The sequence below is a fragment of the Mixophyes fleayi genome, chromosome 3 (assembly GCF_038048845.1).
Source record: "Mixophyes fleayi isolate aMixFle1 chromosome 3, aMixFle1.hap1, whole genome shotgun sequence".
Taxonomy (NCBI): Eukaryota; Metazoa; Chordata; class Amphibia; order Anura; family Limnodynastidae; genus Mixophyes; species Mixophyes fleayi.
In genome coordinates, this window is record NC_134404.1 from 98,455,723 (window position 1) to 98,474,366 (window position 18,644).

General features: G+C 38.8%; 1 protein-coding gene across 3 annotated transcripts in view; it reads left to right on the plus strand.

The window, feature by feature from the left end:
- The window catches only part of RSRC1 (arginine and serine rich coiled-coil 1), a 242,632-nt gene that overhangs the window by 25,382 nt on the left and 198,606 nt on the right, over nucleotides 1-18,644 (plus strand). For 2 of the 3 annotated variants that reach the window (XM_075202052.1, XM_075202053.1), the window contains exon 4: nucleotides 12,916-13,083. The exons of the other annotated variant lie outside the window; for it this stretch is intronic. In XM_075202052.1, the coding sequence (XP_075058153.1) occupies nucleotides 12,916-13,083 (168 nt within the window). The remainder of the gene's footprint in view (nucleotides 1-12,915; nucleotides 13,084-18,644) is intronic. 3 annotated transcript variants of the gene reach the window in all.

Consider the following 18,644-nt stretch of genomic DNA (forward strand, 5'->3'; position numbering starts at 1 on the left):
ACCAGATCTCAGTATTTGTATCGAGAAAGCAACTAATAGGAGACATTTTGATTGAGACTGATCTTAGGGATCAGAATATTTCTATAGCAGCAATAAATCAATACCGGAAATATCATCTGATACACGAATATGTGTTTACATATATCAATCAAACATGGCAACAAGGGTATTGCAGTTAAGCTGCAATTTCTAAATCACTTTTGTATCCGTCGCATCTCTTTTTCACAGCGGTTTTTATCCATTTCACTAGTTTTTACTGATCAGGATAAATTGATATTTTAATATATTACTAATAATAATAATTTTTTAATTTAAAATACCAGAGTGTCCCGATTGACAAACTTATTTTTCCTTTTTCTTTTTTTAATGTATGTATTTTTGTGTGTGGGTACACCTCTCAGGTAACATTTTTTATGAATAGCATGAGGATACACATGGACAAATTTAGGCTATGTAGATATAAGTGTGCCTAGTGCGTTTGAATCAATGTTTTCTAAAATCTCTCATTTTCATATGACACAAATGTGGAGCAAAGCATGGTTCTTGTAGAAGAACATGTAAATCTTTCTCTGCTTTATATGATGATGGCATCCCAGTAATTCTAAGCCCCTTATTACTATTAACATTTGTATAGTACATATTGCGCAACACTTTTCATAGAATACAATATTATAATATATTCATAATAGTGTGATTAATAGGTATATAGTTGGCAGTATACAATTGATTTACAAATCGAGTATTATGGGAATCTAACCTAGATGCAGAATGACCCATGTTTAGGATCCCGACATGAAGTACAGGTTATAAACTGCTGCCATAGAACATGAAATAAAAGACGACTGTTGTACCAAAAGGTTATTTACATTATTTTCTATCGCTTGGGCCCAGTGTTGGTGCTGAATCTACAATATTTGACCTCCTACTTAAAAGTAGAAACGCATGTCAGATGCAACACATCTGAACACATGTACTAATGCATGTGGATAAAGGGACATAGAAACAATAAATACCATTTTAAGACCTGTTTATATGTATTATATAAGCCTGTAAATAATTATTTTTACATTTAGTTCTGATGTCAAAGTTTCAGTGTTTATTAGTATGTATTCTGATTGGTTAGTTAAAGTTTCAGAAGAAACCAAGGAAGGTTGCATTATTTGATCCTCTGATGAAATTGCACAACTAATTTTGTGGAGAAACGCGTCAGTCAAGTCAATCCCTGGATGTTTGACATTATGCTCACAAAGAGCTGCTATGAATCACTGATTGTTGAGAGGCTTCATATAAGAATATTATATGCGTGTTCCCAATTGATTAATTTATGAAGGAGGTAAAACCTCAGTTTGGTGGATTAAATGATCTCTGGTCACAATATTTGAGCCGATGGGCTATTACTGTTGTTGGAAGTGCATATCCTATATTTTGTGTCCATTCATATGCAAACTACATAGTGTCATTTGCTATACTAGAGAGAGACTTTGAGATCCTGAATTATAACAGAGTTTTTGTTTTCATTTTTCCCTTGATTGTGGTTTTAGTTATTTCTCTTAGACAATTTGTATTAAACACATCTGAATATTTAATTTTATTTATGCGTGAAAAATGTTATATTTTAAATATTATGAAGCATATCCATGATTTTTACATTAGTGTTGTTTTTATTTAAATTAAACATTTTTTTTGTATTCAACATTATAAAGTTTATGGGTATTCTTAATTCATCTTGTGTCTAATTGCTAGGGGCGGATGCACTAAATGTTCCTTATATTTGCTTCTACATTATGGTACATGATTCATGACAGACAATTTGTGATTGTGACTCTTGACTGGATTTTAATGACAACAGATTAAAAATATGTAAAGCATATTTTTATAAGGACATTGGATTTATTTTATAATACAAATATTTCTCCATTTGCTTATAGACATGGCAAATTGGAAAAAGTACTTATCTCTCTGTCTTTTGGGATTATTACAGGTTTTGTGAATAATGTGCACCATAAAACCAATTTCCTTCACCTCTTAAATGGTTTAAATAGAAGTGATTGTGATGTATTTGTAGCAGTTATATGATCTATTCACATAGGTTTGCTCTTAACTCTGTACCACTCATTAAGGTTCCTTTTAGAAGAAATGGATCTAGATTGGAAACAGTGAAGGCTGTTTGTGTGTGTGTGTGTGTGTTAAGACATAAGTGTTAAGTGAGATTTATGTCAGGTTCTGAGGAGTCAGCACAAATAAGTTACTGTACACAAAAGATTAAGTATCGTTTCTGGTCCTATGGATACACCATATTTAGAAAAAATATATTTTCACGTTTCTGAATTAAGGTCAGAGAATAGTTTTTATTAAATCAGGTTGGTAACAATATTTGAAGCGATAACTGATCATTTTTCACTGCAAATGTGGACTCTTATATACAGAGTTACATACAGTAAACGTCCAACCGCCCAATAAACCACTACCCCCTTATTTTTTAGTTTATATAGTAGCAATGGTCTATTCCAAATATCATATTACATTTTTGGAGGTACACCCACACATTTTAACTTTAATACTATTTTAAAGCAGAAAGAAGAGAGAAAGTCATTAGACTAGACTTTGTGTGGATTTTGAAAAAAAAAATTAAACATAACTGTTAACTATAAATAAAGGGTATCAACAGAATTTAAAACTTCTTATTTGATGACTAAATTCGAAATCTACCAGGCACTAAAAGTGTCCAAATAACAAGTGATGCCAATGTGCTGGACACTGTTTGGCACATATCCTAGTGATTGTCACAGACAACGAATATAAATTATATTTATATTTGTCCAGAGCACTAGTTCTCACTTTTAACGCCCTCTCCTTCATTGAGTATAACAGTGATGTCTAATAATGCATACTAGCATTAAACTCGTGTTTATTGCTAAGCTACAACATAAATTTGAGGGTTTTCATATTACAGTGACATGTAAATGATATGTCAAATGTAGTTCCTAAGGTGTGTTCATTTATTTTTATTTCAAGGACTTCTAAACCCCCAAATTAAAATGCCATTGCAGCTGTGTAAAAAAGTAAAGTTTTAACTCTCCACAGCAGAAGCACCTTCCTACATCTTAAAACAGTGTTATAATCTGACTGCAGTATGTTGAGCTACTGTGACATCACTGTCCCTGACCTTTTGTATGGATATGCAGGTTCGTTTGTCCAGGGTAAACCTGTCACTCACACATTGTCTAGTCATTTAGTAAACTACTTCTCCTCTTACATGGAGCAAAAGCATGCAAATGGGTAGAGTGCAGGTTTCATGTTGTCACACAGCCCCAGTCTACTCAGCACAGGACAACCCAGCCCTGTGCATAAAGCAGCACAGCTCCTTCTGCCAACCCTATCAGTGTTTTGTTGGGGTAATAAATGGTTAAAGTTCAGAAATCTGCATTTTTTTTCTGTGGCACTTCTGGTCCCAGTAAACTCTGGCAGCCATAAACTACTTGTGTGTGCTTGTAGAACTACAAGTGCTAGCATATCCATGGCTGCCAGAGCATGCTGGTACTTGTAGTGCTAAAAGCACCATCATGCACAGAATCCAAAGCCTCCTGGGATCTGTAATGCCACAGAATTTTGTTTTCCCCCACAAATGCCATGACAAAATATTTCATTGGAATGACCACTTCCAAAAACCCTCTTTAACCAATTTATTATTCACCTAAATCCATGGAGGGGGTTTCTTCTTCTTCCAGTTTTGTAACCCAAAAGGAAAAACAAACACTATAGACGACAGATACGGCTCCTTGTGGAGCAGTGACGCAAGCGTTGGGATTGAGTGCCTGTCACTACTAACTGATACAGAGCAGCATCGCTCTAACTGGGGTCTAACCCCTATGAAATACATTGATACACATTGTTTCAGCCCGGTGGCGCGCCCCTGCCGTTGGCCGCAGGCCCGGTGGCGCGCCCCGGCCGCAGGCCCGGTGGCGCGCCCCGGCCGCTGGCCCGGTGGCTCCTTTACTGTGAGGAGGGAAGTGGGTTGCCTTCAAATGCATAAATAAAACAGGCTTGGAGTTGGTTTTGTGTTGACAAAGGATTTGTCTGGATCTGAATCCAGGGAAAAAGTGGCTGGATTAATTTAAAAGACAAATCCAGGCTTTTGTACTTCCATAGTTTTAGGTAGTGATTCACTGGCAAAATGGTAAGATAGCATAAAGTTGTTGCCAAAATTATTGGCACCCTTGCAGTTTTTTCTAATAATGCACCATTCCTTCCAGAAACGTGTTGAAAGTAAAAAATATTTTGATTATTGTGACGAGACCAGGCACCACAGTGGGAATATCTGGCCAACCCGGTCTGTCAGTCAGTAGGCCAATTGGACAGCCCAACCAGTTATTAAATGCACCCGATGACCGGATACATCATTGTTTTGGTGACCAAAAACGGAGGGGACAAGTATTGGGGGATTTTGGAGAGAGACAAAAAGTGAAATCCTGAGGGAAGAGGGGTTGTTGCTGCAAGGGAATTTGGAGAAATAGAATGACTACTCAACAACCGCCCAAATCCTCAGAGTGCCAGAGAGAATCATTTGAACCAGGGATCTGCTCAGCCAGATCAGGTGCTGAACCTCTAGGACTGTTTTGTCATCATTCTACAGGGAGACACTCGCAGATTCTGGGGAATTGGTGAGCCTACATCGGTAGGGACACTGACACCCAGAGTCCCACCAAGCTGGTGGAATGTTGGCCAAGCAGTCGGGATTAGCAAGACATACAGACCCACCGACCGGATCAGAACCCCTGGCCTACTGGCTCTTTTAGATTGTTCAATTGCAGACTGTGTTGTCGGGAATTTGTGCCTATTGGTACTCTGAGCTGAGAGACAACCCGCTGGGGACTTTGTTGGTGTTTTTACGGACATTGGTGAACTTGCTGACACTTTGTTATATTTGGTGGGGGAATATGTTTCTCCTTGGGAAGCACTGCTGCATTTAATCTGTGTGTACATCTTTTCTAAATAAAGAGGTTATTATCTCTTTATTCCCTCCTTACCTGTGTGATCCGTAAACCTAGAGGGCTGGGTATCTAGAGAAGTATAGTTCTAACCTCGGTCTCCTCATAATTATATACATAGGTATATTCTTTTGGTTTGCAGTGGAATAAAACACAAGAATTGTATACTACGCAGAAATCCTTTAATGGGCCGGACAAAACTATTGACACCTTTTAGAGATAGTTAGAAATAGATTTCAGGCAGGTGATCCTCCTTCACTTTGGAACGGAAATCAAACAGAACATTGTCTGCAATAAAGAAATCACTTGTTAAATAGAGTTTGAATAGAGGGACTAATTTTCCTGTATTGTCATAGTGTGTATTACAATGAGCATCGACAAAATAAAGAAATAGATGATTGAGGACGTCAGATAGACGATTGTAGCCAAGCATGGACAATCTCAAGACCTTGATATTCCTGTTTCCACCATATGTAAAGTTATTAGTAAGTTTAAGGTCTGTGGCACTTAAAGAAGAAAAAACTTGATCAGATTTGCAATGCAGGACTGTTTGGTAGTTGATCAAGGTGCTTTTTCCACCATTCAAACAGGTTCAAGCTGACCTTCAGAGACTAGGTACAGCAGTTTCAACTCTCACCATTTGTCGCTAACGCAATGAAAGAGGAGTTTATGGTAGGAGGCCCAGGAGGGCACCACTGCTGGGAGAGAGACATAAAGTCTGACTGGAGTTTGCCAACAAACTCCTAAAAAAAAAAAAATCAAATTCCCTTTTTGGAAAATGTCCTGCGGAAATTAGAGCCTTCTGAGTAAAGCACATCAGCCCCAGAAAGCAGAATGAAGCTTTCAAAGAAAAGAACACCTTCCTTATAGTCAAGGTAATATTTTGGGGTTGCTGTGCTGCATCTGGCACTGGGTGCCGTGAGCATGTGTATTACATCTTGAAGTCTAGAGATTAGCAGGCCATTTTGGAACGGAATGGTCAATAACTACAACCCACTTCAAAATGCACCCAGGAATGGTTCAAGACAAGACGCTTGGGTGTTCTGAAGTGGCCAACAATGAGTTCAGATCTAAATCCCAGTGGAGTGGTCTGAAAACAGTAGTAGAGGCAAGTCACCCTTCACATCTGGGAGAACTGGAGCAGTATGCACAAGAAGAATGAAACATGCTGCCAGGAGAAATGTGCAGAAAGCTCATGCATTGCTACAGGAAGCTGTGCTTGCAGTTATTTGCATCAAAGGCTGTCAAATATTATGTCTAGGGTGTCGATAATTTTGTCAATTCTATTTCTTTTCATTTTCTGTTTTAAAAGGATAGATTGTAAGCTTGCGAGCAGGGCCTTCTTACCTCTTTGTCTGTTTTACCTAATTTGTTTATTAGTTTACTGTGTTTGTCCCCAATTGTAAAGCGCTACGGAATATGTTGGCGCTATATAAATAAATGTTGATATACTGTATTATATTCAAAATAAAAAACAAAGGTCCTGTATATTAACAGAGGAACAATTGTGGAGACCAAATATTGTTCTTAAGTTATTTGAAAAAAGTGCAAGGGTGCCAATATTTTTGGCCATGACTGTAAAATGATTCAAATAAAACTTCACGTTTTTTCACATTGCTTACACAAAAGTTCTGCTTTATTTATCCGTACAAATGGGTAAAATCCCCATACTGTCTCTGTGTCTGGAGGGGTGCACATTGTTTGGAATGAGACAGGAGGCATAAGAGAAAAAGGCCTGTGTGTGAGCTGAAGAGGAGACTGGCACGTGAGAGAGAGATGCCAGGGAAGCTGGGAGATTTGATGTACGGCACATAGAAGTAGTATAGGGGATGGTTTGTATTGTAGTGCAGTGTGCATAGCTGCTTATTTACAGTGTGTTGGAAGTGTATAGTGCACAGTGTGACATGATCAGTCTAGGATGTTTATCACTGTTTCCCTGTGGCTAGTTTGCCTCTTTCATTGCTACTCTGCATCGCTGAACGCATTGAATACATTAAGGGACTTTTACAAAACTGCAAATACAGTTTTGTGACCGGACGTCTATATTTGTACGAATGCATTTTATCTGAGCAGTGCTTGGATTTGCAAGCGAAGATGGTGGTTTTTGGCGGGGGAGGGAATATTGACATGTTCTGCTGGTAGTAGCTGGGCAGATTAGGGCACCCTTATGGAGAATTAGATTGAGTTGTGGGATGAGACTATATATAAATGAGGAGTAAGAGGTAGAGTAAGTACATTGGCTGTTTTCAGTGGGCCCAGAACATATACAATAGTAGACATTTAAACACTCAAATGTGACCCATGTAATAAAGACAGGCATGCTGACCCCTCACTCTCAGAAGTTTAATGCGTAAATGAGGATAAACATAGCCGCATTTTAGGAGAAAAACAGTATTCATGTGTTGGTCTTTTGAAGTTAGTTTGTTTAACGATTTCTGCAATTCAATATCTATTGCACACTTGCAGATTCTCTGGTCCATGATCTTTATTGTATATTTTCCTCCTTTGAGCAGGTTTTTGTGTTTAGGGAGCATAGGGTAGCACAGCATTTAAGTGCAGTATGAATACATGGCAGTGTGTAGGGTTTAGTCGGCCACTGATCTCGCCCTTAGTTTGTTATGTCCAGTTACTTTGCCACCTGTGTAGTTAGGATTATTTACCTCCTTTCTCCCAATTTGCTGTGTACTGAATACAATGTGTCCTCCCATGGGTGATCTCCTGATATGTTGTAACTGAATTCTGTGAGTTTCAGGAGAGGAGTAAACAACCAAATCCCAAGTCTTCTTTTTTTTTTTTTTTTGTTGTTGTGTATTTTTTATTTTTTTTTAAATAAATTTAATTTCTGTAGTTCAACCAGTTTACCACCCACTAAAGTTATTACTCATGGTCATTTTAGTTTGGCTTTACATCTAAAGCAGAGAAGGCTAACCTCTGGCACTCTAGCTTTTATTGAACTACATTTCCCATGATGTTCAAGCTGCTTTACAAATCGCCTGTGCTCAGAGCCAAGTATTGCCTAATTCGTCAGTTTCGCTGCAACATCATGGGAAATGTAGTTTTACCTGGAGAGCGAGAGATTGCACATCTCTGATGTAGGAGATTGAATTGAACTTTAACACACAGCTTCTTTACACGTTCCGTAGATCATTAAGGCTCCTTATAAATAATAGCCTTCTACTGAAACACAAGCTACGATAATATTTATATACTATCATCTAGTAATATATGATTTTTGTGGGAATGATCTATCTCTATGCTAAAGTTTAATAAATATTGGGAAGTACCCAATGACACTGACCTCATTTCCTTTATAACAATGAAAATTAATAGTTTCACGTTTTATGAGGCTGATAGTCCAGATGTAGTGTACATTTAATTAAGTGTAGTTTCCTCTCGGTTATGGTATGTGTATCTGCTTTTTGTCGCAATTTCTTTCTAGTTTTACAATTTTCCACATGTTTTCCTTCATCATTTATGATTTTTTTTCAAAGAACAGCTATGAGGATTTAAATCACTTTAGCATGCAGCAAAACAGTACCCATTCAAACAATAAACGCCATTTTAAAAAGCCTTTAGATCTTCTGTCACTTCATAAATAAAAATGTATAAAACATTATGCAGTTGTAGTGCCCACCTGCTAATTAAATGCAGATTTTCTCAAACTTATTTTCAAATCTGCTTTTTTCTGTTTCAACTCTGTCTGTGTAGAGAATACATATGGCTCTTGTGAAATTAATTATGCTTATGGAGCAGCTGTTAAATTTAGTGCAACTAATTTTATCCAATATTTTTACATTTTAATTGATTACCTGTGAAGAAATTAGCAAATTAACACGTATTGTGCAGTAAGTAAATATAAATTTATGGATCGCTTTGGTTTGTGGACCCGTTTATTTATTTTTTTCTTTTCCCATCTATATTTTACTTATTTATTTTACAACCTGGCTAGGTGTTGATTGAATAAAGACATTGCTTTGGGTCTGTCACATACAAAGGTATTGGAGAACCGTCATTATCTGATGGGAGGCTTGGAGAAGGGTGTTGAGCCAAGCATCTGTGTGTTCTGTAAGTCCCGACACGAGAAGCAGATTGGAACGTAATGACTCTTTCACAGAATTTTTGTAACATATGGGCCTATCTGGATCTGAGAAGCCTTTGAAGATCTTTCAACTTGACTAAGTGACTTAACCTTTGCCATAGTGGTGGGTCTTTTTATGGCAACCCACTTTTCAATAAATCTGTTCTGTGTTGTGTTTTGTTTTTTTTTACCTAATACAGTATATAGTTTTAAGTAATATTATTAGTGTCTACCGATTTTAGTTTAAATATATTTAAATGGTTTCGTGCTCTTTCTGTTTTGAATTGTGTTTGTTGCTGTTAATAGGAAAATAGATGAGATTACCATTGCTGGATTCAAAAAACAAACGCAGCTCTTCTTTTAAAATAAATTTAATGAGTGGGAAGTGCCATATTGCTACCTTTGCTAATACTAATTCTCAGAAAACATATTGCTGAGTTTTACAAGGGTTTAACACTAGTACTTGCCATCTCTAAGCTTAAAATACCTTTGTTTACAAAGCAAGAAGTGCCCTAAAACAGTTTTTTTTGGTCTTTAGAGACTGAACACTATTAAGATCAGTGGTTCATGACCCATGGGTGTAAACCTGGAATGGGGGTATTCATGCCAATTAGTGTAGGACCTCGTGACCCTTCCTTAACAAACTTATTGGGGGACATTTATGAGAATTGGTGGCTTATTTATATATGGTTGTACAGGTTACTGAAGAAAATAGTGTTGCTCCTAGCATTTAAACTATACTTCCATTTTTTTAAAAAAAATTGTAGTAGAAAAATGTGATTCTGATTGGTTAAGGGCAACACCTCTATTTCTAGAAAGTTACTTGTAGAACAGTTTTCGGAAATATTTTACCATTATTTTGTAGTTTTCAATGCCCTATTCAATATATATGTTTTAATATATTCTTTTCTATTACGGTTGTCTACGTATATGTTTGTGAAAATGTCAGTGTGTATGGGTTATAAAGTTAATTCATAAACCAATTTTGGGTCCTGACCAAGAAGGGTGAAGAGCCCATGTTCTAGAAAATTATAAAGGGCAGGATTTTGTCACATCTGACCTTAACCACAGTGACAGCGTTGTTATGAGAATTCATGTGGGCAGTTTTAGTGAGTTAAGCTGTCCACACACGTGACAAAATAAGTCTACTAAATTGTTTATTCTAGAACAGATTGGTCCAACATTGCCATATGTGTCGCCCAAAAGAACAAGGTCTGTGATCAAATAGTGGTTCGCATATAACTGCATTGAATTTTAATGCTTCGTTGTGATGGAATAATGGTTCTACATCTAGCGGAAATGTATCTTGATGTCCAGTGACAATCAGATCTCTAAGCATGAAAGATTTGTCAAGCTGGCTGATCATCTTGGGACATATAGCTAGACATCAGATGTTCCAATGGCTGCACATCATTCATCAGCCTCCCCCACTCCCATCTCTCCCCCCTCCGCTCTATACTCAATGCGGCCGCAAGACTCATCTTCCTCTCACTCCGCTCCTCCTCTGCCTCCCCTCTCTGCCTTGCCTTACACTGGCTTCCCTTCCCCTACAGAATCCTTTTCAAACTCCTCACCACCACTTACAAGGCGCTCTCACACTCTCCTGCCCCCTATATCTCTAACCTCCTCTCCATTCACACTCCTGCCCGCTCCCTGCGCTCAGCCAATGATCGCCACCTCTCCTCCACTCTTATCACCTCTTCCCACTCCAGAATCCAAGACTTTTACCATGCGGCCCCCCTTCACTGGAATGACCTCCCTCGTTCCATCCGTCTCTCTCCTACTTTGTGCTCCTTCAAACGTGCACTCAAAACTCACCTCTTCCTCAAAGCCTGCCAACCATCCACTTAACCCCCCCCCCCCATCTCCTCCACTCGCTCTCCCTTCTCTCCCCCTTGCCTCAACTGGCTCCCCTTGTGCCTGTTCTGTTTACCCTTCCTTAATATGTATGCTCACATGAGCAGGGCCCTCTTCCCTCCTGTTTCCTTACCTGTTCTTCTGCTCCGTGTTTATTGCATTAGCCTGCCTGGAGTTTCTGAAGTATTGGTATTTTTGGTTTATTGTTCTGTACTGTTTCACCCTGTATAGTCTACTGTTTGTACTGTGTATGGTGCTGTGGAAATCTTGTGGCGCCTAACAAATAAATGATGATAATAATAATAATAATAATAATAATAACTATAGCAAATTAGCCACATGTCTATTTGGGTGGTTTAGACCAGTGTTTCTTAAACCTGGTCCTCAGGACCCCTAACAGTGCATGTTTTCCATATCTCATTGCTTTAGCATAGGTGTATTTATTACTGGCTGATACAGATCTACAGCTGGTATAATTATTTCCCTTATCACCTGGAAAACCTGCACTGTTAAGGGTCCTGAGGACTGGGTTGGAGAAACACTGGTTTAGACTATTGTTGTTAAATGGACACTATGCTTAAGAATGAATATAATTATATTGGTGGTTGATAAATTTGTTTTATATTAGTAATATTTTCTAAAAAATAATATCCTGGTTGTTGGAGTCCCTACATATTAAATCTGCAATTGTTCTCTCTGTAGGCCCCGAACCCTACTCAGTGGTTTTTCATTCTCTTTATTCAAACAGTATACAGTTGTATTATCATTAAATAGCTGCTAGTGTTGTCTACAGCCCAAAGGGCTTTGGGAGAGAATAGAGCAAATAATATTACCAGACGATACTGACAGCTGTGCATGGCCTTTGTTTTGATAAAGTGGACACGCACATCGGTATTTCAAAGCAATGAAATTTGCAATAATACCAAGGATTTGTAGTACCCTGTATGTAAAGGCATAGATCACAAATAAGTATTGTTTTAAATTAAATTTAAAATGAGGGATTTACTACATGGGTAGTAGTGATTTTATATGTCTGTGTATTGAATGGGCCCACAATGACCTGTCAGCATCTGCATATTATTATTTACTAATCCGTAATTATATAGTGCCTACATATTACACAGTGCTTTACAGACAAAATTTAGCCATTCACAACAGTCTGACATTCCGTACTACACGGGGGACACACATGCAAGGGTTAATTTGTCAGAACCCAGTTTATTTGTGTGGTTTTCGCCGTATACTACAAAGACAAACACAGAATGAAAGCCATAGTCCCAGTGCTGTGAGGCTGCAATGCTAACCACTGTGTCACCTTCCTATGTAGCTACTCGAGATTGAGTTATTGTCAAATGGGACTTGCAGAAAACATGTTCAAGCAATGAATGCAATCTGACAGTGTGAGTGGTCATCTTCCATCCACACTAATTGGACTCTAAGTGGCTGTATCTGAAAATGTTTATATTTCTGCCCAAATAAGTTCTTAAGCCAAGTGATTGGTCGAAGTGATTCTATCCACCTGCTTATGGGCAGCTTTAAATTTAAAGCTAGCTTTGTCAGCATCACATATGCCATAAGTTTATTCGGTTCTATTGATTTTGGCCTTATTTTATAACATTGTGTTGCAAAACTTTTTAAGTAATCATATCTCGAATTTCAAGTAGATCTCCCTGACCAACGTAAGGGCAGACCTTTCTTCTTGATCTCTCACCACTTAGTAGTGAAGTGGGAGGGATGGGAACCCCATTGACGTTGTTCGCCGAGAATCGCATAACCCAGCATGCTTTGCCAATATATAGCAGCTTATTGCTGGAATGGCATGCTAGGACTTGTAGTTTCACAACGCCTGGATTGTCACAGGTTAGCCAACACATAGAGGTTAATGGTTCCTATTTCCTCGAGGTACATTCACTTGTCATTTGAACATACCCTTCGCCCCTCTCTCATAAACTAAATATTTAACAATTTCTCCTGTTATCTCTGTTTGAACAGGTCACATTCAAGACATGGTCATCGATCTCGCAGCCGTAGCAGTGATCACTCCAGCCGAAGAAGATCCCGTAGCAAATCCTATGACCGGGAAAGGGCAAAAGCCAGAGCGAAGGGAAAAACTAGAGGAAAAGAGAGAGGAAAAGAGAGAGAATCCAGTTCCAGACTTGGGTAGGTCTCCTGATTTACAGTGCACTCTTATTGCTGCTAATGACTTGCTTTTCTGGACACTGCACATCAGTTACTGAACCAGTTGTTACTGAGCTGTCATTGCTAACTGATATTGGTGTCACAAGTTAAAGGATGTTTAATCCCCTTGTCCACTTGGGAAAATAGACGTAATAAGTATGTGGATTACAGTGTGTGTTACATACCATGTTAATTATGAAAATAAAACCTTATTGGGTAACTCCACCTAGCTATAGCTTTATCTGATTTCTAGTAAGTTGTCTGTTGACAACTGTGTCCATTGTGCAGTTGACAGCACTGCCCCTTCCATACTGTTTTGTTACAACCTGCACCAGCTGAGACAACTTACAAAGGATGGGCTTACAGTCTAAATTCCCTAACATACACACACACAGACAGAGAGAGAGACTAGGGTCAATTTTCATAGCAGGCAATTGACCTACTAGTATGTTTTTTGAAGTGTGGGAGGAAACCGGAGCACCCGGAGGAAACCCACGCAAACACGGGGAGAACATACAAACTCCTCACAGATAAGGCCATGGTCGGGAATTGAACCCATGACCCCAGCGCTGTGTGGCAGAAGTGCTAACCACTTAGCCACCATGCATAATATACATGTTATAAAATATGAAGCTATTATTGGATAAATTAATGGAATCATTGTTTGTTGCCCATCTAGCCATTTTCCTTTCTTGTAACTAATACTTGTTCTCCATAATGAGAAGAGAAGTTTTAAAAGTTTAAGCATTTTCTATAATATAAAACGGAGTTTCTATACACCATAGTATGCCCCACACAGTGGATTAGTCACATATTGCAAGTCACAGCAAGATTTTGGCACCCTCTAAAAGCAAAATAAGTTTTTATTAAGATCACGGAACTCCAAGGAGTTCAAAACTCTATAAACATATCTGAAGAGCCTTTTATAGGGGGCAAATTCATTGTGTATGTTTATTTTCAATTATATTTTTTTTCATCTATGGTTTATTAGAATGGAATGTAAACATTGCAATTTGGTTATTTTTGAAGATAGACAAAAATCAAAAGCCAAGTGACTGAAAAAAAACAAACTGTTAAGGTCAGATACTTACAGATCAGTTTCTATATTGCATTATTAGTGTGCACGATTTACTTCTATAGGACACAATTCCTCAAAGACACTTCTCTCATAGACAGACAAAAATTTACATGTGAAATCTGAAGCTGTTACCACTGGGTTATCACAAAAGGAGATATGTTGCTTCAGTTTTCAAATACCTCTTTAAGGGGCATATTTTATCAAAGGTTTCCCCCCCTGTAAAATCCCCAAAAACAATAGTTTTCGGGGATTAAACACTAATTTGCTATTTATGATAGCAGCATCGCAGCAGATATCATAGATATCTGCTGCTTTGCATCTCCTATTGTTTTACTGAGCACTCCCCATAACAATGTATGGGGAGTGCTCAGTAACGCTATTTAACAATAAATGTAATTAACTTTTCAAACATGTTAATGTACGCCAGCTCAAGCTGGTGTACATTATCATTAATGAAAATTTTCAGTGCTGTCAGCTCTGCTCTTCGGATCAGCGCATGTGTGGAGGGATCACATGATCCCTCCCTGTCACTCACCGCTCGCTCTCTGCAACTATAGTTGCAGAGCAAGAGCAGAGATATCTGTGCGCATGCCCGAGGGTTTCACTCGGTGCATGCGCACTGGAGTCAGAAGAGGAGCCCCGTTCATCTCATGCTGCTTTGGGAATGAAGAGGCCTTGGTAACTATATGATTTACACTTCACAGGAACAGCAGTTTTTTCGGAACTGCTGTTCCTGTGTTGCTTTTTTAATAAATATGAGAAATAGTTCAATCCTTATCAATGCGATAAGGATTGAAAACTATTTTTCATATTCTGCGGGTTTTGATAAATGTGCCCCTAAATTATAGGTGAAAAAAGGTGATATATTGAAAATGATGGGCCTTGTCTAGATAATATCTAGGTAAAACAAGCGGGTATATATTTGTTATTGCATGCTACAGTCATCCGATAAGAAGTAATAGTATGTTTAAAAAGTATCATATACAACTTAAATGGAAAAGGGCAGCTTGCTGTGACATCACATAACTGTATACAACGATTGTGCCTATAAACTACAACTCCCATCAGCAATTGCACCCCTGCATCAAATAGCAACACTACACACTATATTTGTGCCTCCCATGTACTTGATTGCATCTGCTTGTTTTGGAATCATGATAGACCTGTACAGACCATTAAAGAGGGACAGCTTGGAAAATATGCATTTTCATTGATTTCTACTGGTATTTTTTAATAAAATAATTTATATATAATACAAAAAACAAAACAAATTTCCAGTGTAAATGTTATATTTCCCATGCTCTGTCCTTTTGTGTTCAATAAGTTAAGTCTTATGAATTATCATTATAATAATTTGCCTTGTCAATACTGACCATCCATCAAATAATTGATAATGACGTTCAGCTCCTTACGTGCCATGACACAGCTCCTCTTTTGTCAGTGATTGTGCTACCCATGGTCATCCGTAATCTACAACACACAGCTCGCCACCTGAAGCCTCTGATGGAGTATACATATTTTATCTCACAGCATCCTCTGAAAATCTGTATAAGGTTCTTATCTTTTTGAGTGTGTGGAGTTTGATTTAAACCACAGTGGCAAAGTTGTATCATGATAATGTGGATGTTACTCATTTTGAACATAGAGATATTAGCAATTCGATATGATTGGTGAAGGCCATCTCTGAGTGCGGATATAAAATAGCATAATTTTCTCAAATAGAGCCGAGACCTCCTCCGTTTTAGGAAAAACTATGACTACAAATCTCTGCCTCTTGATAGCATTAGTTATTACGACTGCTTCTGGGATAAATTCCTCTTGTATAAATTCATGGGAAATTCTACCTAGACCCTATAGAATTATTTAAATCAGAAGTCTGTTGCTGTTCATCTGTTTTGCTTTTATTACATTATCCGGTCCTGGCTGTATTGGCGCAATCTCTTGAGTTATTTTAATCGGTCAACTTTATCCATTATGGTAACATAAACCGCATCAACCATGAAGAAGCTGTTTTGATGCCATCTTGCAAAAAGCCTTTTTGAAATATTTTCTTTATAACACTGCTCTCCACAGAGATGCTTGCTGTTTTCTCTGTTGAAAACGAGCTTGTTGATATAGGGTGCATTACTAGGGCACGCTATCTGTGGAATTAAAATTTCTGATTTGCTTTTAAACATGGAACCTCTTCATAGTCACCTGTTCAGCTTTTCTCACAATAGTTCACCCTAAACAAGTGGAGACAGGGTTAATTTTTGTAATTTGCTTTCATTTATGTGTAGCTGTGATATATTCGGGGGTCCTGTAGACTGTGCTGAAGACCCACTGTAGGGATGGAACAACAGGCAGAAAGTGAATGTCCACACTCTGCACCTGCGGTAACACGCACTAGTTTACACAGAGGCGGAACTAGCAAGCTGTGGACCCCAGTGTAGGTAGGCAGGGGCCCCAAACCCTCTGCAGTGGGCCCCATTATCTTCATGGGTCCCAGTGATCTGCACCTGCTGCACCAATGGTCGTTCCGCCACTGCTCAGGTGCAATCACTTGCAGCCACCACACCTAAAATAGTGTGTGGCTCATCTGAGGTAGGTGCTGCTGTTATTAGGTATGGAGGTTATCTGCGTTCTCTATAGTGACAGTGCTGGATGCAGCTGACTTGCACTCAGGGCTGGATTAAAGCAATTGAGGGCCTCCATTCCCTCGCGTGCCCCCCCACGAGCGCTTATCTGCTTCCGTTCCTCTGTCACCCCCTGTAGTGCTCCCACGGCGCGCAGTAATCTCCTTACTGAGGAGATCTCGTGAGAGTGAAACTATGAGTCATAGTCTCATTCTCACAAGATCTCCTCAGTAAAGAGATTACTGCGTGCCGTGGGAGCACTACAGTGACAGCAGGCAGTTAATGCATAACCTTTACTATTAGCTGCCTGCCATTCTCCAGCTGACAGTCAGAGCCAGGGGCGGGGACGCCTGACCCGATGAATGCTAGCGAGCCCCCCAGATGCCCGAGGCCCCTGGGCTCCAGCCCAGTTAGACCTCGGGTTAATCCGGCCCAGCTTTGCACTATGGACATAGTGCATGGTGCTTAAAAAAGAAACATGGAGCCAAAAATAAGCTTAGCATATTATACTAAGAGTCTGCGGAAAACGGAATCCCTAGTTAAGGATGGCCCCTAACTACTTCTGGTGCTCCTCTCAGACTGATGGACTCATCATTGTACACTGCATTCTTCCATACAAGGATACTGGCTGTGCAGTCCTCTACAGTCGCTGAAGGGAGGACCACATTTCATTCTTTGATACTGGTTGCTCCATGTGCTTGAAGGCCTTTTAACAGAGAAAATACACATTTAAACACAGCAAGGGTGATATATTCACCAAACCCATCATAGAACTGGAGAAGTATTGTGCTAGCAGAAGCTATAACCATGTCTTGTCACTCCCATTCTCTAGTGAACAATAACAGATGCGAATCAGGACAAGCTGTACTCCTATACAGAAATAAAATGATGTTCTGACAAGCATGTCCCATTTCTGATGTGCTTCTAAAACAAATGTGTGAGAAACACAATATAAATATCAGCAAACATCTGCTAAAATAAACATTTGAATTTCAATAATACCAAAGGACTGACTTTGTGATTGCACAGTTTCATTAACTTATTAGAACCCCAGATAAGAAGATGTTAGTCACATCTGTGTGTGTGTGTTTGTGTGTATGTGTATATATATATATATATATATATATATATATATATATATATATATATATATATATATATATATATATATATATATATATATATATAATTTATTTATTTATTTTTCTTGCCATCTCCCAAAATCCTGCATGAATGTGCAGAGTATAAGAACGTTTATGACCAATCTGTGTATACATATATGTGCATGAGGTATCTGATTGCTGTCTGACATTAATATCTGTGGTTACCTTTGCTAATCGGTTGCAAAGTGTTTTTGTGGCTTAACATCCACCACCAACACTGCTGACACCTATCACAGATATCCGCACATGTGCTCTGTTTATAGGAACTTCTGCCAATACTAACGACTTGGTGCCAGATACCACAGGACACCTTTGAGAGGTCTTGTGGAGTTCATGCCTCAATGGGTTAGAGCTGTTTTGGTGGTACAAGGGGGACCTACACAATATCAGGCAGGTGGTTTTAATGTTGTGGCTTATCGGCGTGTGTGTGTGTGTAAAAACGTCTTGTTGATGAGAGAGGTCAGCGGAAAATGGACAGACTGGTTCAAGCTGAAAGGAAGGCCACATAACACAAGTATCCATGCGGTACAACAGAGGTATGCAGAAGAGCATCTCTGAACCCAGAGCACGTCAAACCTTGAAGAGGATGGGCTACAACAGCAGAAGGCCACAACAAGTTCCACTTCGGTCGACTAAGAACAGGAACCTGAGGCTTCAGTGGACACCACAGGCCCATGGAAACCAGAC